This window comes from Colobus angolensis, unplaced genomic scaffold (assembly GCF_000951035.1).
Source record: "Colobus angolensis palliatus isolate OR3802 unplaced genomic scaffold, Cang.pa_1.0 Scaffold104, whole genome shotgun sequence".
In the NCBI taxonomy this organism is placed as follows: Eukaryota; Metazoa; Chordata; class Mammalia; order Primates; family Cercopithecidae; genus Colobus; species Colobus angolensis.
This window is the reverse complement of record NW_012111364.1, coordinates 10,536,064-10,556,247: the sequence shown is the minus strand read 5'-3', so window position 1 is coordinate 10,556,247 and position 20,184 is coordinate 10,536,064. Positions and strand designations below refer to the sequence as shown.

The following is a 20,184-nucleotide window of genomic DNA, read 5'->3' as shown; positions in this document are numbered from 1 at the left end:
CATGTTAGCCAGGATGGTCTTGATCTCATGACCTCGTGATCCGCCCACCTCAGCCTCCCAAAGTGCTGGGATTACAGGTGTGAGCCACCGCGCCCAGCTATTATCATTATTTTAAAATCAGGAATGGGTGTTGAATTTGTCAAATGTTTTTCAACTTCTGAAGCAATGGTCATTTTTTTCCTATAGTATATCATTAATAGTTGAAATTATAAAATATAACATTTTATTTGGACTTTCAGTTGATTTTCTGTTCTCAATAATCAACAATTATAAACATTTAAAAACATTCCTTATGGTTTGATTTTTCTCTCCAGATACAAACACATTAAGTTTCTCTTTGATATTTTTTATATAACTTGTTTCAGAAATTCAGAAAAATACTAAAGACTATTATGCTTTCTAAATTGACTTTCAGAAAATGGACTTTCCATGAATGTATTTGCTTTTCTAATTCCTTGAACAGTATGTTTAAGCTTGAAATTTTGGTTTTAAGACTATCTTCTATCTTACCACTGCATTTCAATAATTAGACATATCAGATACCATATAAAAACGTTAAATAACGCCTTCCTTTTTATAGTTTTCATCGTCACACAATGATGTACCTAAAGTTGAGACTCCAAGGTAAGGTGGGAAATGAAAGACAATTTCTGGTGTGGTTTTGGGGGACTATGAGTAGTCACAATGGCTAGATCCAGTTTGTACATCTCTCTAGGCCTCTAAGCATGTGAGAGCTGTTTGGGTTAAACATGTATCTTGTCTCAGACTTTTCATTGTTCTTAGAACTTGAAATTTGAGTAACTATAATTTGAAAACTGAGCCACTTATGCAACTGAATTCAAGATCGTAAAAACCTTGTGTTCTTATCTAAAGATGTAAAGCAGTTTCCAAATCTTTTGTTATCAGTTTCTCCCCCTCCCGACTCCTTTCTCACTTCCGTTTGAGAGAAAAATGCTTTAGCATTATTTGCAAGCAAGACTTATTTTCAACGTTTTAGTCAAGACAAGAGTATAATACAAAGTTACAATTCAGTACACTTTATCCAGGTGTTTCTTCTTTTTTAATTTACTTTTCCTTATTTACCAATTCTCTCCATCTCTTTTGACCTCAAAATTCTTTATCTGCTTGTCAAAAATTGTCCCTAGCCGTCTCCTTCCATTTCTAGTTGTGTATGAGGTAGTCCACAGAAGCAGTATGCTGAATAGTGCAGTTGCTGTGTTGATCATCCCTATGGCTATAGGTGGTTATTATATTTTGTGTGCCCTGAAAGGCTTAGGCGATGTGTTACATATATAATTTTAAGGCATTTACCCCACTTTTTTTAAACAAAAAATTTTAAAGCAATTATTTAAGAGTGGATACATGTTCTCTTTCACTTTACAAAACATTTTGGAGGGAATCTGAGAGAAGTCATGGTTAGAGATTAGTAAAGTTGGAAAGCACTGCAAATTACCTAACCCAGCTCATTTACATGTGAGAAAATCTGGGCACAGAGCGGTTAAATCACTTGCAGAGTAACATATAAAAAAAAAGAAACACATGAAGGAAGGATAAAGGAAAGGTCTGCATGAAGTGTAGTGATCTAGATTGGTGGCCAGAAATACAACTGTGATCTTATTTTCAGTTCATGGCTATTTTTACCACAAGAGCAACACTGATCAGCCTAAATTGGTCAGGGAAACAGAGGAAGTTTTGTCCTGAAAATGTAGCACACTGTTCAGCTTGTAAAAAAATAAAATAAAGGTTAACTGTCATTATTCTCACTGTTATTGCTTGATTCCACCTTTCAAGGGCTAACCACTTGTCTTGGCTTCTCTTTCACCCATCATCTGCTATTTTTGAGCATTGATTATCCAATGCTTTGTGGACCCTTTCTACTCTCTTTTGGCTCAATTAATTCCTTTTTTAATTAATTCATTGGCAGAATGTTTTCTCACATTTTCACAAGTGTTGGCTCTTGAAAGAGGTATTTATTACACATGTTCTTTGACTCCAAAGGAAACCAGAAAAAAACAAACTGGAACAAGAAATTTGGTAGGAGGAACAGAAACGAAGTTGCATGAAAAAGACAGTGGAGTGGGACTGAGAAGTGACAACTGCCCACGACTGACCTCCCTCTTTCAAGGCCTGTGTCGCCAGGACGCTGCCCAGAAGCCACAACGAGGCGCAGGCACGACTCCACGAGGGCCACGCCCCTCCTAGAGAAGGACCGACCCGTTTTCCGCCCGCATCGGAGCTTGGGTTTCCGGAAGGACCTGATTCTGGAAGGGACCAAACCGGATAGAGGTCGCGCGCCCTCTTTCGTCTGCCTTCCGGTTCACTAATAAGCAATTTCGCAGAAGGGCTGGAACGGGTCGTCCCTCTGCGCAGGCGCAGGCGCCGCTTGACGCGGGGCGCTATGCCGGGGCGGCACGTTTCTCGAGTCCGGGCATTGTACAAGCGCGTCTTGCAGCTGCACCGTGTTCTGCCTCCGGACCTCAAAGCCCTGGGCGACCAGTACGTGAAAGACGAATTTAGGAGACATAAGAGCGTTGGTTCTGACGAGGCCCAGCGTTTCTTGCAGGAATGGGAGGCAAGTGACGCCCCCTTTTCTCTGCCCAAGACCTTTGGGGTCCCTCGGTGTCCCAGTTTCTCGTTCCAGTCCCCCATGCTGGGTTAAACAGAGCAGCAACCTGTTCTGTTTGAATTAAACAGCGTAATGCTGTTCGGTAACACTTTCCAAAATTTCTCCTACGGGTTTCTCACTGGAGCATATCCTGGTACTTCAGCGTCCCCAATTCAGTTCAACTTTTCAGCTCCTGCAGATGCCAGGTGCTGGAAGGGTGAGGGTAGGAGGTCACAAAAATGAGCAAGTCGTCGTTAAGTGCTCAAAGACTTCAGGAGCTTTTTGTTCTTTTAAGTGCTTTTGCACATAGTAAGCGCCCATTGATAAATTAATGCTTCTCTTATTAGTTTTCAAATTTAAAGGCTTATTTCCGTAATTTATGATTTCTTTAATCTCAGCTGTTTTGGTTTGGTTTAAATAATTTTCTCACTTGGCTGATACAGAAATGAGGTAACATGAAAAAGACTATAGATTACAAAAGGCAGGTGATTACAAACTGTAAAGGAGAAAAATGCTGGTGCCAGTTAAGTCAGGTGAAAGTTGTTTCCTCCGGGGTCTCAAGTCAGTGTTACATCGCCCTGCACCATTGCGGTAAATGTTAAAACAGACACATGCATTAGCAATAAATCGTTTGAGTTTTTTTTTTGTATTTTTGAGTGAAGGACAAAAGATATTCAGAGTATTTCGTGGGGCTCGGGGCCCTGCAGGATTGCCCCAAGTTTTCATTTGCAAACGTAAAGAAATGAATGGAATTAGAGATTGGAATGACAGCTCAGATATTTGAAAGCATGAGTTGGAGCTGGTATGAAAATAGAGGTAAGCGATTCTTCGGCCTAAAAAGTTGAAGGGGAGTTGACTAAAGTCTGCTTTTTTTAAAAAATCAAAAGAATGGTTAGGGTGAGCACAAAATTTGCACTGATTTCCAGAATTCTTATTTGTATAATTATTGAAGCTTTTAAAAGCGACATTTAGAACAATCGGGAAATTAAAAACTTTCTTGAAAATCATGGTGTATTTGATGTAATTCGCTTGCCTGAAGCCAAGGAAGTTGAAGCTTTTCAGGTACAGAGCACTTTATTTTAATAAGGTAATTTGGTTTTGGAGCCTGAAGAACTGGATTCAGATTCAGTCTCTGACATTTATTAATATTAAGTGTCAATCTCTTAATTTTTCTGGTCTTATTTTCTCATTTATAAAATAATGTGTTTATGCATCTAAAAATTTACATATGTAAATGTATTTACAAGCACTTGTGTATTGCTAATTGTTACGAAGCTATAAGATACTGTATTAAAGTATTTTACATCTTTTAAGGTAGGTCATTTTGTGGCTGTACAGGAAGGAGAGTAGCTCTCTGTTGGGAGGAAATAAGGTTATTTTGAGAAGTCTTAAAATGTAAGCACTTGAAAGCCTTTTAGGGAAAAAGTAGGAAAGAGTGGCAACTCAGAAAAAAAATTGATAATAGGTTGTAGGAGAGAAAGAGGGTGTAAAAAAGAACTGCATAAATAAAAAATGTGTTAGTTGACCTAGTAGGCTTGGTAACTGGAATTGAGCTTTTAAAAACTCTTGTAATAATTTTAGACACACAGGAAAGTTAGAAAGACAGTACAGAGTTCCCTACTTCCTGTTTCCCCCTATGTTAGCATCTTACATTATCAGGGTACAGTGATCAAAAGCAAGAAATTAACATTGCTACAATATACTGTTAACTACAGGCTTTATTTACAGTTTGCCAGCCCTTTCACTAATGTCCTTTTTCTGTTCCAGGATCCAATGGGGATTCTACAATGCATTTAGTCATTCTTTTTCCGTAATCTCCATTCTGAGAGTTCCTCGTCTTCCTATCTTTCATTACCTTGATAATTTTTTGAAAAGTACTGGTCTGTTAACTTTGTGGAATGCCTCTCAATTTGAGTTTGTCTGATGTTTTCTCATGGTTTAATTGATGTTACGCATTACTGAGAATACCACAGGGGCTGAAGTGTTCTTCTCAACACTTAATGTCAGAGGTCACGTGATATTAACATGACTTCTTACTGGTGATGATAACTGTGATCACTTGGTTAAAGTAATAGTCCGCCTGGTGTCTCTACTGTAAACTTACTATTTCCCTTTTGAAATTAATACATACTTGGGGGTAGGTACTCTCAGGCTTTCAGATGACTACTAATCTTAGCATTCATTGATGGATTTTGCCATTGTGTTCCAATGGTGGTTCTTTTGTTTCCCTCATTCCTTTTGAATTTATTAGTTGACATACGTCTGTAGAGAACAGTTTTCCTGTCTTCCTGGACCATTGTTGATCTACTGGAATTAATGAATTGGCAGCTGGGTAAAGAGAAATTTAAACATAGTGATCTCTTTGGATAACATAATTATCACAGTTGCAAGGCAGCTTAACCTAAGCCTGGGAGTTAGACGTGGTAGGTTGGATCCTATCAAGAAAGATACTTGAAGAACTGGTCTTTTTGAAAGAGTAGGGCTAGAGAAGAGCTAATGATTGGAGGGGAAAAATACCTGGCTAGAGAAGTTTTATCAACAGAGAGTAATATATTTAAGACTTCCAAGTCTTTTTCTCCCCCACATGTTCTTCAAAACATCTAATTTATGACTGTTATACTAGATACTGCTAGATATGACATGGATTTTTATGCCTTTATTTTTCAGTTAGTGCTCATTACAAACTTGGCATCTGTTGTTTGAATATTACTTAATGGTTATGTTTACATCAAACTAAGAGTAACTGTTGTGGATTTCTAACTTTATACGTTATGTAGAGTCTGCTCTACACAATCCCAATCCCTCACACACATCTAAACTTAATTGTGGACTTGAATGGATTCTGAATTTGTTTTACATCAGTGGGCAACGTTGGGTAAGTTACCACTGAAGAAAAGAAAGGGATCAAGAACACTAGAGGCCCCGTATTTGGAAGAGAGTTCTCTAGTTCCTTTCATTTGTGATCCTGGAAAACTGGCAATATCATAGCAGAGAGAATTCAGCTGGGGAAAGTTTTTGTTCAAGGACCAATTGGGACAACATGGAAGGAAAGTATTTTAAGTATATAAATGTAAAAGCATGTTTACAGAGTAAATAGTGAATTTATATAATTCCTCTCCATAAGAGAAAAAATAAAGTTCAGGAAGAGTTTTTGGGAATCTATTAAGGGAGAGTGTACGATAACTGGTTTGTAAAATGTGCATTGTAATCTCAACTCTTAGGAGGTAACTATTAGAAGTGAAATTGAGACTCCATAGATCAGGGGTCTTACTATGGCATTTTAAAAGTTCTGACTGTGCTCAATTTTGAGGAATAGTTGATTTAAGTAAGGCTTTCTATTTTTCTCTCTGTGCCTACCACTTATTTTCTAGGAAATCAGAATAAGCATTGAAGATTAAATAGATAAAACATATTGGTGAGAGAATATGAAACAAAGAGCACGCAAGAGTGTGCTCTCAGGAGCTACCTGAAGAGACTTCATGTGTTTAATTTTTCTTTCTCTGTCCCATTTATTTTTCTCAATTACCTCTTGCCTCGTTCCTGTTGTTTTTCTTAAGAACCTGTTTTGTTCTGTGTCTGTTGGGGAATGTTTTTTAAGTGTTTTGTTTCTAGAAAAAGGCATAAACATTTTTCAGATAGTTTTGATCAATTGCTATTTCGAGACAATGTGCTAGGCATTTAGGGCACAAAAATGAATAATAAATGTATTTTTACTTTCACAGTGTTCAAAGTTTAGTAGAAAAGGATAGACAATTGTAATACAGTATGAAAGAGTGTCTATTAAATGCTGTGGGATCAAGGAGGAATGGAGGAAGTCGAAAGCTATACAAGATGGTTAAGTCTTGAGTAGGTCAAATTTACCATGTCAAAAAGAGAACCTTCTAGAAAGAGGGAATAACATATGGAGAGGCATCGAGGTAAGAAACAGTATGACTTTTTTCCAGGAACTGCAGTATTGTATTTGGAATTTAGTGTTTTACACGGAAGATGAGGAAGAAATAAAGCTAAAGAGGTGTCAGGAGACAGGATATTCTCCTAAGGGTTTTAAGTTTTTATTTTGAATCATTGAAAGCTTCTTAAATGGTGGAAATGATATAAATTGTATTCTAGAAAGATCATGTTGGCAGCAACATAGAGGAATAATTGAAGTAAAAGCCAGATTGAAAGTAGGGAGAACTGTTAGTAGATGGATGTAGTAATCCCAGTCTCAAATAGATACATGCCTAAACCAAGACAGAGGCCTTGAAAATGGAGGATATAGATGTATGAAATTTTTTTTTTTTTTCCTTTTAAAGTAGATTGGAACTTGACTTGTTGACTAATACAGTATTAGTGAAGGAGAAGAAAACAGAATGGATAACTCTCAGGTTTGGAGCATGATGCCAGTAACCAGAATAGTCATATAGGAGGAACAGATTGGGAATGAGTTCAGTCTGGTGTGCTTTGTGCTAAACATTCTCATGGAACAGTTAAGTGAAGATGTTCAGAGAGATATATGTTGGTCTTATACTCAGGAGACAGATTGTGGCTGGAGATACAGATTTGGAAGTTAGTACCTGTAGTTGGTGGACCAAAGATGTGGGTGGAAGTGCCCCTTTTGGTTATAGTGTTGGGGAAGTTGGTCAAAGATAGAACATTAACATTTAGGAGTTAAGAGAATGAAAGTAGTCATATAGTGCTAGAATTTATCTTTTTTATCTTTTTTCTTTTATTTTTTTTCCCCATCTATATTTGTTCCTAGTTACTGCTACAAAGGAAGTACTTTTTTACTTTTTTAAATTTTATTTTAAGTTCTGGGATACATGTGCTGAACGTGCAGGTTTGTTACATAGGTATACATGTACGATGGTGGTTTGCTATACCTATCAACCCATCATGTAGGTTTTAAGCCCTGCATGCATTTGATATTTGTCCTAATGCTCCTACCTCCTCTTTTCCCCCACCCTGAAAGGCCCCGGGTATGTGATGTTCCCCTCCCTGTGTCCATGTGTTCTCATTGTTCAATTCCCACTTATGAGTGAGAACATGCGGTGTTTAGTTTTCTGTTCTTGTATTAGTTTGCTGAGGATGATGGTTTCCAGCTTCATCCATGTCCCAGCAAAGGATGTAAACTCATGCTTTTTTATGGCTGCATAGTATTCCATGGTGTATATGTTCTACATTTTCTCTATCCAGCCTATCATTGATGGGCATTTGGGTTAGTTGCAAGTCTTTGCTATTGTAAATAGTGCTGCAGTAAACATATATGTGCATGTGTCTTTATAGTAGAATGATTTATAATCCTTTGGGTATATACCCGGTAGTGGAATTGCTGGGTCAAATGGTATTTCTGGTTCCAGATCCTTGAGGAATCACCGCACTGTCTTCCACAATGGTTAAAGTAATTTACACTCCCACCAATAGTGTAAAAGTGTTTCTATTTCTCCACATCCTCTCCAGCATCTGTTGTTTCCTGACTTTTTAATGACTGCCATTCTAATTGGCATGAGATGGTATATCATTGTGGTTTTGATTTGCATTTCTCTAATGACCAGTGATGATGAGCTTTTTTTCATGTTTGTTGGCAGCATAAATGTCTTTTTGTTTTTTTTGAGAAGTGTGTGTTCATATCCTTTGCCCACTTTTTGATGTTTTTTTTTTTCTTGTAAATTTAAGTTCCGTTTGTAGATTCTGTATATTAGCCCTTTGTCAGATGGATATATTGCAAAAATTTTCTCCCATTCTGTAGGTTGCCTTTTCACTCTGATGATAGTTTCTTTTGCTGAGCAGAAGCTCTTTAATTTAAGTAGATCCCATTTGTCAATTTTGGTTTTTGTTGCTATTGCTTTTGGTGTTTTAATCATGAAGTCTTTGCCCATGCCTGTGTCCTGAATGGTATTGCCTAGGTTTTCTTCTAGGGGAGTTTTGGTTTCAGGTTTTACGTTTAAGTCTTTAATCCATCTTGAGTTGGTCGTAAGGCGTAAGGAAGGGGTCCAGTTTCTGTTTTCTGCATATGGCTAGCCAGTTTTCCCAGCACCATTTATTAAATAGGGAATCCTTTCCCCATTGCATGTTTTTGTCAGGTTTGTCAAAGATGAGATGGTTGTAGATGTGTGGTGTTATTTCTGAGGCCTCTGTTTTGTTCCATTCATCTATATGTCTGTTTTGGTACCAGTACCAAGCTCTTTTGGTTACTGTAGCCTTGTAGTATAGTGAAGTCAGTTAGCGTGATGCCTTGAGCCTTGTTATTTTTGCTTAGGATTGTTTTGGCTATGCGGGCTCTTTTTTGGTTCCATATGAAATTTAAAGTAATTTTTTTTCTAATTATGTGAAGAAAGTCAATGGTAGCTTGATAGGAATAGCACTGAATGTATAAATTACTTTCAGCAGTATGGCCATTTTCACAGTATTGATTATTCCCATCCATGAGCATGGAAGGTTTTTCCATTTGTTTTCTCTCTTACTTTTTTGAGCAGTGGTTTGTAGTTCTCCTTGAAGAGGTCCTTTGTGTCTCTTGTAAGTTGTATTCCTAGGTATTTTATTTTCTTTGTAGCAATTGTGAATGGGAGTTCACTCCTGATTTGGCTCCCTGCTTATCTATTATTGGTGTATAGGAATGCTTGCAATTTTTGCACATTGATTTCATATCCTGAGACTTTGCTGAAGTTGTTTATCAGCTTAAGGAGTTTTTGGGCTGAGATGGGATTTTCTAAATATACAATCATGTCATTTGCAAACAGACGATTTGACTTCCTCTCTTCCTATTTGGATACCCTTTATTTCTTTCTCTTGTCTAATTGCTCTGGCCAGAACTTCCAATACTACGTTGAATAGGAGTGGTGAGAGAGGTCATCGTTGTCTAGTACTGGTTTTCAAAGGGAATGCTTTATCATTTTTATTGTGTCTATTTGATTCTTCTCTCTTTTCTTCTTTGTTAGTCTGGTCAGCAGTCTATTTAGTTAGTCTTTTCAAAAAATCAGCTCCAATTCATTGATTTTTTTTGAAGGGTTTTTCAGGTCTCTGTCTCCTTCAGTTCTGCTCTGATCTTAGTTATTTCTTGTCTTCTGCTAGCTTTTGAATTTGTCTGCTCTTGCTTCTCTAGTTCTTTTCATTGTGACAGTAGGGTGTTGATTTTAGGTCTTTCCCACTTTCTGATGTGGGCATTTAGTGCTATAAATTTCCATCTAAACACTGCTTTAGCTGTGTCCCAGAGATTCCGGTAGTTTCAAAGAAACCACTTTCAGGAACCTCAATCATAGTCTTGGTCTTTTCACATAGTCCCATATTTCTTGGAGTCTTTGTTCATTCCTTTTCATTCTTTTTTCTCTAATATCGTCTCCATGCCTTATTTCAGTAAGTTGATCTTCAGTCTCTGATATCCTTTCTTCTTCTTTATCGATTTGGCTCTTGATACTTGTGTATGCTTCATGAAGTTTTTGTGCTGTGTTTTTCATCTCCATCAGGTCATTTATGTTCTTCTCTAAACTGGTTGTTTTAGTTAGCAGTTCCTGTAACCTTTTGTCAGAGTTCTTAGCTTCCTTGCATTGGGTTAGAACATGTTCCTTTAGCCTAGAGGAGTTTGTTATTACCCACCTTCTGAAGCCTACTTATGTCAATTCATCAAAGTCATTCTCCATTCAGTTTTGTGTCCTTGCTGGAGAGGAGTTGCGATCGTTTGGAGGAGGCATTCTGGTTTTTGAAATTTTCAGCATTTTTGTGCTGGTGTTTCCTCATCTTCATGGATTTACTTTGGATGGGGTTTTGTGTGAGGGTCTTTTTTGTTGATGTTCATGTTGCTGCCTTCTATTTGTCTGTTTTTCTTCTAACAGTCCCCTCTTCTGCAGGTCTGCTGCAGTTTGCTGGAGGTCTGCTCCAGACCCTATTTGCCCGGGTAAAACCAGCAGAGGTTGCAGAACAGTGAAGATTGCTGCCTGCTCCTTCCTCCTAAAGCTTCGTCCCAGAGGGGCACCAGCCTGATGACAGCCAGAGCTCTCTTGTATGAGGTGTCTGTCAACCCTTGTTGGGAGGACTCTTCCAGTCAAGAGGCATGGAGGTCAGGGACCCAGTTGAGGAGGCAGTTTGTCCCTTAGTGGAGCTCAAACACCGTCCTGGGAAAGCCCTCCTTGTCAGCATCCACTGCTCTCTTCAGAGCTGGCAGGCAGGAACGTTTAAGTCTGCTGAAGCTGTGCCCACAGGTGCTGCTTCCCCCAGGTGCTCTATCCCAGGGAGATGGGAGGTTTATCTGTAAGCCCCTGACTGGGGCTGCTGCCTTTCTTTCAGAGATGCCCTGCCCAGTGAGGAGGAATCTAGAGAGGCAGTCTGGCCACACCGCTTTGTTGCATTATGTTGGGTTCCTCCCAGTCCTTAGTACCCTCAGGGGAAAAGAGCCTACTCAAGCCTCAGTAATGGTGGATGCCCCTCCCCCCACCAAGCTCTGTTGGCCCAGGTCAACTTCAGACTTTTGCTGGCAGCGAGAATTTCAAGCCAGTGGTTCTTAGCTTGTTGGCCTTCATGGGAGTGGGACCTACTGAGTGAGACCACTTGGTTCCTTGGCTTCAGCCCCCTTTCCAGGCGAGTGAACGGTTCTGTCTCGCCCGGGTTCCAGGTACCACTGGAGTACGGAAATAAAAAAACAAACCTGCAGCTAATTCGGTGTCTGCCTGAATAGCCGCCCAGCTTTGAGCTTGAAACCCAGGGCCTTGGTGGTGTAGGCACAAGAGGGAATCTCCTAGTCTTCGGATTACAAAAACCATGGGAAAAGCATAGTATCTGGGCCGGATAGCACAGTCCCTCATGGCTTCCCTTGACTGGGAAAGAGAGCCCCCTCACTTCTCCCTGCTCCTTGCACTTCCTGGGTGAGGCAACACCCCACCCTGCTTCTGCTTGCCCTACATGGGGGCTGCACCCACTGCCTAACCAATCCCAGTGAGATGAACAGGGTACCTTAGTTGGAAATGTAGAAATCACCCGCCTTCTGTGTTGGTCTCACTTGGAGCTGCCAACCGGAGCTGTACCTATTTGGCCATCTTGCCACATCTAAGAGGATCCATTTTCTTTTTCTTCCCTTCAAGTAAAGACAATGATCCCGGTATCACGGACTGACTGTAACTGCTCTTACTTGATTATGTTCAATTCTTTATATTTGTGCGATAATTTAGATATCATAACGTTTTCTTTCTCATTTTATTTTGTCGCATTTGTTCGACAGGAGGAAATGCTTCAGACTTCAGGTAGCCGTTCCTTTGTAACTTTCATGGGATGTCTTTTTCTTATATATGATTTTGAAGTGGATCATCATTTGTATGTATGTATCACACATACAAATGTATTATTAAGTGGCATGTCACCTATATTTAGAGTTTTCTTAATATAATTAGGATTGGATGGATATTTGGCTAGTTTTTTTAAATGTACGCTTCTCTTACCTAATTTGTGGACCTCATTTTTGTTGTTTTTGAACATCTTGATTTATAGTTTTAGCTTGCAGGAGAAAAGGAATGAATTGCTTCTCTGTTTAGTGAATGGATTGGATGTGTCAGGGATATGTCTCTCAAGTATGAGTGGGTCAGTTTGGTCTCAGTCAAATTGTTAATTCTGCATTTTACTTGTCAGTGTTTTTGTGATGGTTTATTCAATGGTGATTTGTCACACATACATGTTTTGTACATCAAGTTTTTTTTTCTTTGTTTTTGAGACTGAGTCTCCCTCTGTCACCGAGACTGGAGTGCAGTGGCACTGTGTGGGCTCACTGAAACCTCCTTCTCCTGGGTTCAAGCAGTTCTCCTGCCTCAGTCTCCCAAGTAGCTGGGATTACAGGCATCCACCACCACACCCGGCTAGTTTTTATATTTTTAGTAAAGACGAGGTTTCACACGCTGTAACGCCCCCTTTGGGGCTGCACAGTTGCTGGCATCTCCAAGTTTTCAGGCACCACTGCCTTCCCCTCATCCTGATGCTGGCACCCAAGGTGGAAGCCATTGTGGTATGCCTGGTCCAGCCACAGCCTCGCATGAAGCCAGTGCCTGGAGCTGCCCACCCCACCACAGACCCACCACAGCAGCCGGCACACCTGGCTGTGCACCATGACTAGATCACACACTCGCTTGCCCACATATCCCTTGCTGCTCTGTGCCTGGCTCACCCTCAGTAGACATGGGATCCAGGCTGGCAGCGTGAGCCGAGCGCAGCCTGCCAGCCTGGGTGGGCAGAACAAGCCTAGTGGCCAGCTCAGAACTAAGTGAGGCCTGGGCAGGGGTGCCACCCACCGGAGAAGATTTCCGCCTGGCAACAGGACACTGAAAAAATCCTGCATCAATATCACACAAGTCATTTTACTTCCATAGGCCTTGGTTTCTTCATCTTTAACATGAAAGGATTTCCAAGTAAAGATGGCAGACTGGGGATATCACAAGGGCTTATTTTTTATCTCCTCTCCCTTCCAAAGCCAGACTGAACTAGTAGTAAAGCAATTTTTAAAAGGAATAATCCATAATGACTAGAGAACAAGAATGGAGCCATTAGCAGCCAAGCAATTTCAACAGATTTTCTGAAGATGGAAAGCAGAAGAACAGTGTAAATAATGAAGCAAAGCAGACAGAGCAGGCCACAGTTCAGAATACAGAGAATACACCTAAAGAGATAGCCAAGCTGCCAAAACCAAGTGAACTCAAACACCAGGTTAGGTAGGAAATCAGGAGCGGGAAGCAAATACAGGCAAGATTAACCCTAAAAGTAATTTCCCAATCAACAAGCCTATCTATATGTATAGTTCTTGGTTAGTTTCTTATTGCTTTATTCATAAATGTGGACAGATAACCAAAATTCTCAAGACATTTGAAACATGAAAGAGACCAAAATAAAACAAAAAATGTCCCCAGAGGAGATACACAGAAAAGAGTACATTGCTTTTTATTATAAGCCCTTCTGCACTGTTAGCCTGAAGTGCTAATTGCCTGATATTTCTATTTGAAAGATTGTTTTCAGTAATGAGATGAGAATGGAAATTGCTGGGCTGTAACTGTTAAACTTTCTTAATAATCAGGCACATACTCTTTTTTGAAAGGTTTCTTTGGGCCTTAGTTGTCTCAAGAGGGAAAATAATATTTTGCCCCTGAATTAGACGGACCAAAAGTTCTTTTTTACTAAACTCTTAAGATGTGATTATATTATGAGGTGAGTTAAACTGTTGAATCAAATGGCTTGGTTAAAATGTAAAGACAAATGGAATGTTTAGGATTAATATGTGATTGGCTATATTAATATGAAAAGAACTTATTTAGCTCAATAGGAAAAAACTTAAAGCTTTACTAAAAGAAATGGGCAAAAGAGACTCTAAGAGGTCATTCTGTGATTTATGTACAAAGGTGTAAATTGCTGTGTTGCATATCTATAGTAAAGTGAGAATTTTAAATTACTGTAAATATCCAATGATAGAAGAATGAAATTATAGCCACATGATGGATGGGTTAGTATGCAGTTATTAGAAATGGTGTTTCAGAAGAACTAATAACATGGAAAAACTGTAACATAATTACATATAAACTTTATCTTTGGATGATAAGATTAAGAATGATTGTAATTTTCTTCTGTGTACCTCAGATTTTCTTGATTCTCTGCAAATATCAGGTGTTACTTTAGTAATTATAGGAAAGTTATTAAGGATAATTTTTAAAATGCACTGGATATATTTAATATTTTTACCAGTCGTATTTCACAGAGGACTTGAGGCAGACATGCTCAGTGAGTCAGTTACTAGCACCTTATATATACATTTCCTAATTTTGCTTTTAAAATTTTGTAGGTTCAACTCAGACTTCTTCATGTTTAATAAATGCTAATGTCATCTATATATTTTGTATGATTTCTTGTTGAGTTTTCTAAATGAAATAAATGAAAATCTAAATGTGTAGATTCAAAATTTATCTAAATATTTCTTTTTTACTTAACCATTAGAAAAAATATTTGGAATCTTTAGGACTCTAAACCAAGATCAGAAAATCATCATGATTATCTATTTGGTACCTGTCATCAGTGTCATCTATCTGGTCTAGTATTATGTCTTGTTAAGCAACGTGAAGAATCTTACGTTTAATTTCTTAGAGATCATACTTAAATATTCAATGATTTCCCACTAACTTAATTTGATAAAAATTAAGTTACCATGTAGTAACTGTATTCTGTTTTAATTTTTTACCTTTTTCCCCTGTGTTTTGTGGAAGGTGAATGAAGGCTGTCAGTGAGGTAGGATTGAGAGGGGATATAGGTTAACTGTTGGTTTGTCTTCTGACACATCAATCAGGGAGGGTGGAAGACAAACAGGCTTCCCTTGGCTTAGAAATCAGTAGTTCAGAAAGAGATTCTAGGTAGGTATGTGCCACCTTGATTGTGATCATACAGGGTCTGGTAATTGATCTTGTAGTCTGGAGTTGGACTTTACCAACATAACCAGAAATGATCAGATTCTTGGCAGCAGACTCACATTACTTAAATTTATATAACATTGAAGTATAAAGAAGAATACTGATTTATTTTTTCTGCTGCTAGGGGAGTGGGGGCTAGTGAAGAGGGCTCTCATTTCCAGGAGTTAGAATATTTATATTTACTTCCAGGGGTAGGGGGGACACCTTTTCAGATATGTCTCAGAATCATGTAGTTTTTTAGATTTTAGAAAGTGAAGAAATAGTATTTAGTGAATTTTAAGAAACATCGAGTGGGATCTAGGGCGGTACTATAATCAAATACATTAGTATATCTGCAGAAAAAAATTGAATATTCACAGTAAGTGGAGTAAATAAAGACTTCATGTACATTTATGTCAGGATTTGCTGCCAGATAAGTTCTGAAAGAGCTTTTGTTTTTAAGCACTTCTTTGACTTCAGGGAATTGTGGACCTCTGTTAAGCTTTCTGGAAAACTGAATTAGTGTTTAGAAGGTTGCCTGGTAAACATGGAATTAAAATGACAGGGAGTGGGTAGGCATGAGAGCTTTTTTCACCAGGACTCACTGTGTCTGCAATAGAAAACATCCCTTTAGTGATTATTTTTGTTCTACAGCTTCATTGCCCTTTTTTCCTGAACAGTACTGAATGCATATTATAAGTTTGCCCTCAGTCCTTTATTTTTATGTTAACCACCTTCTTTCTGTTGAGGTATCATTGTTATTCTTACACATGTTAATAGATTAAACTACTTCTTGCTTATTTTTCCTAGGCCCGAAAAATTTCAGATTCTTCTCTTTGTGTGTAAATTTAATTAGCTTAACCCCAGCGGAGGGAGAATGATACTTGCCTCAATTACAAGTTGTTGCTCTTCTTTACTCCTAAGTCAGTGTAACTCAAAGCATTTCTAAAGTAAATTGCACTTTGCTTTCAGAGCTCTAAAACACTAAAATGTTTGTTTTCTTCAAAAAATTTAAAAATTAGAGTATGATTTATTTTCCTTTAAAAGACATTTCATTGTTATAAACACACAAAAACCTAAGACCAAAACCAGAGTAATATTGTACATATCAGAGGTTAAGTAGGAACGGTTTCTGGACTTTGGTGCAATGACTCTTTACTGATGAAGAGGTCTGTAGTTTGTTTAAAAAGTATCCCACTTAAAAACAAATCCATACACTTTTCATGCAGCTGACTCCATGCCGCCTTTCCAAAGCTCAAAATGGCAGCAGATGATATAGCAAACACATACCTGCAGAAACAGCTACAGCAGCTACCTGGGTGAGATGGCTGCCAGCTGCAGCCTCAGCGGATCTGACTTCACAGCATATGCCTTGAATGTGGCCCCTCCAAAAAGTAACGTGTTTATTGCCTCACACTTCCAATCATAGGCCTCAAGAGTTTGTCTATGTGATTTATTTATTTTATAAGCTATAGATATATATAACTGGTAACTCTGGATTACTGGTGAATAACCAGAATGAACACCATTTGAAAAGAAAAATGCTGTGAATATCATTAAATGCTTTTATAAGGCTAAGAGAAAGATGCATAGAGTGAAAAGAACTTCTTTTGTTTTTGAGACGGGGTCTTGCTGTGTTGCCCAGGCTGGAGTGCAGTGGCATGATCTCGGCTCACTGCAACCTCCACCTCCCAGGTTCATGCGATTCTCCTGCCTCAGCCCTGCAAGTAGCTGGTATTACAAGTACCTGCCACCATGCCCGGCTAATTTTTGTATTTTTAGTAGAGACAGGGTTTCACCATGTTGGCCAGGCTGGTCTTGAATTCCTGACCTCAGATGACCCGCCTGCCTTGGCCTCTCAAAGTGCTGGGCTTACAGGTGTGAGCCACCTTACCCAGCTGAGAAGATGTTCTTACTTTAAAATGTTTGGAAATTTTTCCAAGTTTGATACAGTTTCTGGGTGCTTATAACACCCCTACTGTTTAATGTACGTACTTAAGATTTTCAGAACACTTTTAGAAACTGCCATGTGATCATATTCTAATTTTGTAATTAAATCTAGTAAGGGCAGAGACGCATTCTCAGAGAGGTGTATTAGATGTTTTCCCTGCTCTGGAATTTACATGGAAAGAGATGCTCAGTTTTATTTCTTCTTCATATCCCCTTGCTTAAACCGTTCTTTCTCCTATCTGTCACCCTGTTCATCCTACTCCTCTTCACCCCCACCCCCCCAGGAACTTTAGCTTTCTCCTTTGCACTGTCAAATTTTCCTGAAGTGGCTACATGCTTGTCATATTTCTCATTCAGCTTTACCCCCTTATTATTGTAAGGCTGCTTTTTGTTATCAGTAAGGTTACTCTATATCATACCTAATTTTGGTCTTCAGTCAAGATGCCAGTGTTTGTGGATTTGTTCTTAGGATACAACTCTAAACAGAACAAGAAGCTAGCCGGCAGTGATAGTTTGTGGACATTAGGATCCTTCTTCCTGCCTCTCTTAGCTGCTCCAAAATGCTTCATTTCCAGATCATCAAATTTAGATTTCCTTTCTTTGACGTTGTCTCCGACCTGTGAGGGCACTTCTTAAAAACTTGCAACAATTAGGCCAGGTGCGGTGGCTCACACCTGTAATCCCAGCACTTTGGGAGGTGGAGGCGGGTGAATCATGAGGTCAGGAGATGGAGACCATCCTGGGTAACACGTGAAACCCTGTCTCTACTAAAAATAGAAAAATTAGCCGGGCGTGGTGGGGGGCGCCTGTAGTTCCAGATACTGGGGAGGCTGAGACAGGAGAATGGCATGAACCCGGGAGGCGGAGCTTGCAGTGAGCCGAGATCGCCACTGCACTCCAGCCTGGGCGACAGAGCGAGACTCCCTCTCAAAAAAAATAAACAAACAAACAAAAATACCTGCAACACTAATGGGGATCTCTGGATTTTTCTTTTTGTACTTACGGCTTGTACAAAGAAGGGAAAGTAACTCTTAGCCCATTGGTTTCTTTGGGTCACCTTTAGTCATATTGACTGCATTATTTGCTAGTCCCTGTATGTATATATATGTGTGTGTGTGTGTGTGTGTATATGTTTTTTTTTTGAGATGGAGTCTCACTCTGTGGCTCACACTGGCGTGCAGTGGCTCAATCTCGGCTCACGGCAAGCTCCGCCTCCCGGGTTCACACCATTCTCCTGCCTCAGCCTCCCGAGTAGCTGGGACTACAGGCGCCCGCCACCACGCCCGGCTAATTTTTTGTACTTTTAGTAGAGATGGGGTTTCACCACGTTACCCAGGATGGTGTCGATCTCCTGACCTCATGATCCGCCTGCCTCGGCCTCCCAAAGTGCTGGGATTACAGGCGTGAGCCACCTTGCGTGGCCTAGTCCCTGTGTGTATTTTTAAAGAAGAATTTGGTAGATTCACGATTGTTAGGATAGGTATAAATGTATTTATCAGAGACTATCTTAAATATGCGTTTCTATGCCATTTTCAGCTAATGTATTTGGTTTCACCTGTCATATTTGTCCAGCTATTGAGACAAAGACTGATAGGAGTTTCTGAAGCTTGATGCTCTTATGACTAACTATAATTAATACCTTGAGTGTATTTCTGAAGAGTTGTTTATAAACTGATTTTTTTTTAAAATATAACTTTTAGGTATATTGGCAAACTTACTAATTAAAAGAGTTCTTTTGTGAATCCTTTTGAAAAGTGAATTATCAACCTGTAATTTGTTTCTTTGTATAAACCTGTATTTGCATAAATCAAATTTGTTTTAAATAGGGTATGTCTAGAAATCTTGATGCATGTATCTGAAAAGAAAATTTGTTTCATGTGAAGAATTCAGATTTGGTACATTCAATAAGTAAGACCTGCCATATTATTTTATTTTAGTTCCACTCTTTTTAACAAAATGCTATCAAAATATTTACAGCCTAAATTAAGGTGGTGGCAAGAGTTTGTGTAAGATTGAACTACAGTACATTTTTAAACTGCATTTTCTTAAATAGTAACAGGTAGTGTGGAGTTTTGCAAAGTTTAAAAAGTTATTCAGTATTTTTTTTTCACTTTTAAAAGCATAACTGGAATCTGAAATTATTTTGCTTTAGCTTAGTCTGTAGTTATAGAAGTAGATGTATATTGTGCATTTAAATATAATGTTTGTTCACTTATACTGAAAATATTAAATAGAATGTGATTCCTATTGTGTAATATTTAACTGCACCATTTTCTTTAAATATAGGATTTTTTGTTGTTGGTGGTGGTGGTTTGTTTTTCAGGGCTGTCTGGGAGCCTCACTACTATTTATTACATTCTTTCTTTGGGAAAGTATATACAAACTGAAGCGGAGAACATTGGGAACTTGTCTACATCTCTCACATCCTCTGCATAGCCTGCTAGATTTAGACTGTCAGTCAAAGGAGAACCCTTTCATGATCTAACATGGTTCTGTTAGAGCCCATGGAAATTAAATCCTTTCCCTGATAACTGAGAAGGGAGTCTGTGGGTTAGGGAACTCTTGGAAATTTCCTAGGAACTAGGAGAAACACTTGTAATATAAATCAGGCCAGCTATATTTGTCCATGACCTTAACAAGTTGAGAGTCAAGGATAATGCACAGGACATTATTAAGTTCAAAACTAAAAAGGAAACAACAGGTCAGGAGCAGAGATTTCAGTATGAAGTTCAAGTCAAGGACATGGAGAAATTATTCAAAATGTAGGCCTTGAACTGTGTGAGGGTTTTCACACTATGTCGGAGAGGACTAGACAGAAGCAGGCCAACTGAGTTCAGTTGTTTACTCAGTTATTCAATGTCTACTCTTTTTTAGGGGTTACAGATATTAATACAGTCAGGATCTTTAAGGACTTTATGAGCCTGCCACATATCAATATATGAGAGGGTGAGACCCATTGTGTCTTAAAGAATAACTGTTGTGAATGCTGGTCTTTTGGCAATGTGACAGTGATTTGGAGTGTGAGTACAAGAGGGAAAGCATATCTTTTCTTAGCTATTGAATTTATGATTATCTATTCAATATATCTACCATGTCACTTGCCATTCCTTCATATACCCTCATTCCATTTGCTTTTTTTTTTTTTTTTTTTAATAGATGGAGTTTTGTCGCCCAGGCTGGAGTGCAGTGGCGCCATCTTGGCTCACCACAACCTCTGTCTCCTGGCTCTGAGCAATTCTCCTGCCTCAGCCT

General features: G+C 38.9%; 1 protein-coding gene across 1 annotated transcript in view; it reads left to right on the top strand.

Annotated features, from left to right (window-relative positions):
* Positions 1 to 2,030: 2,030 nt before the first annotated feature.
* Positions 2,031 to 20,184, top strand: part of SDHAF3 (succinate dehydrogenase complex assembly factor 3) — an 80,084-nt gene continuing 61,930 nt past the window's right edge. The window contains exon 1 of the mRNA XM_011943318.1: positions 2,031 to 2,572. Coding sequence (XP_011798708.1) covers positions 2,399 to 2,572 — 174 coding nt within the window. The 5' untranslated portion in view covers positions 2,031 to 2,398. The remainder of the gene's footprint in view (positions 2,573 to 20,184) is intronic.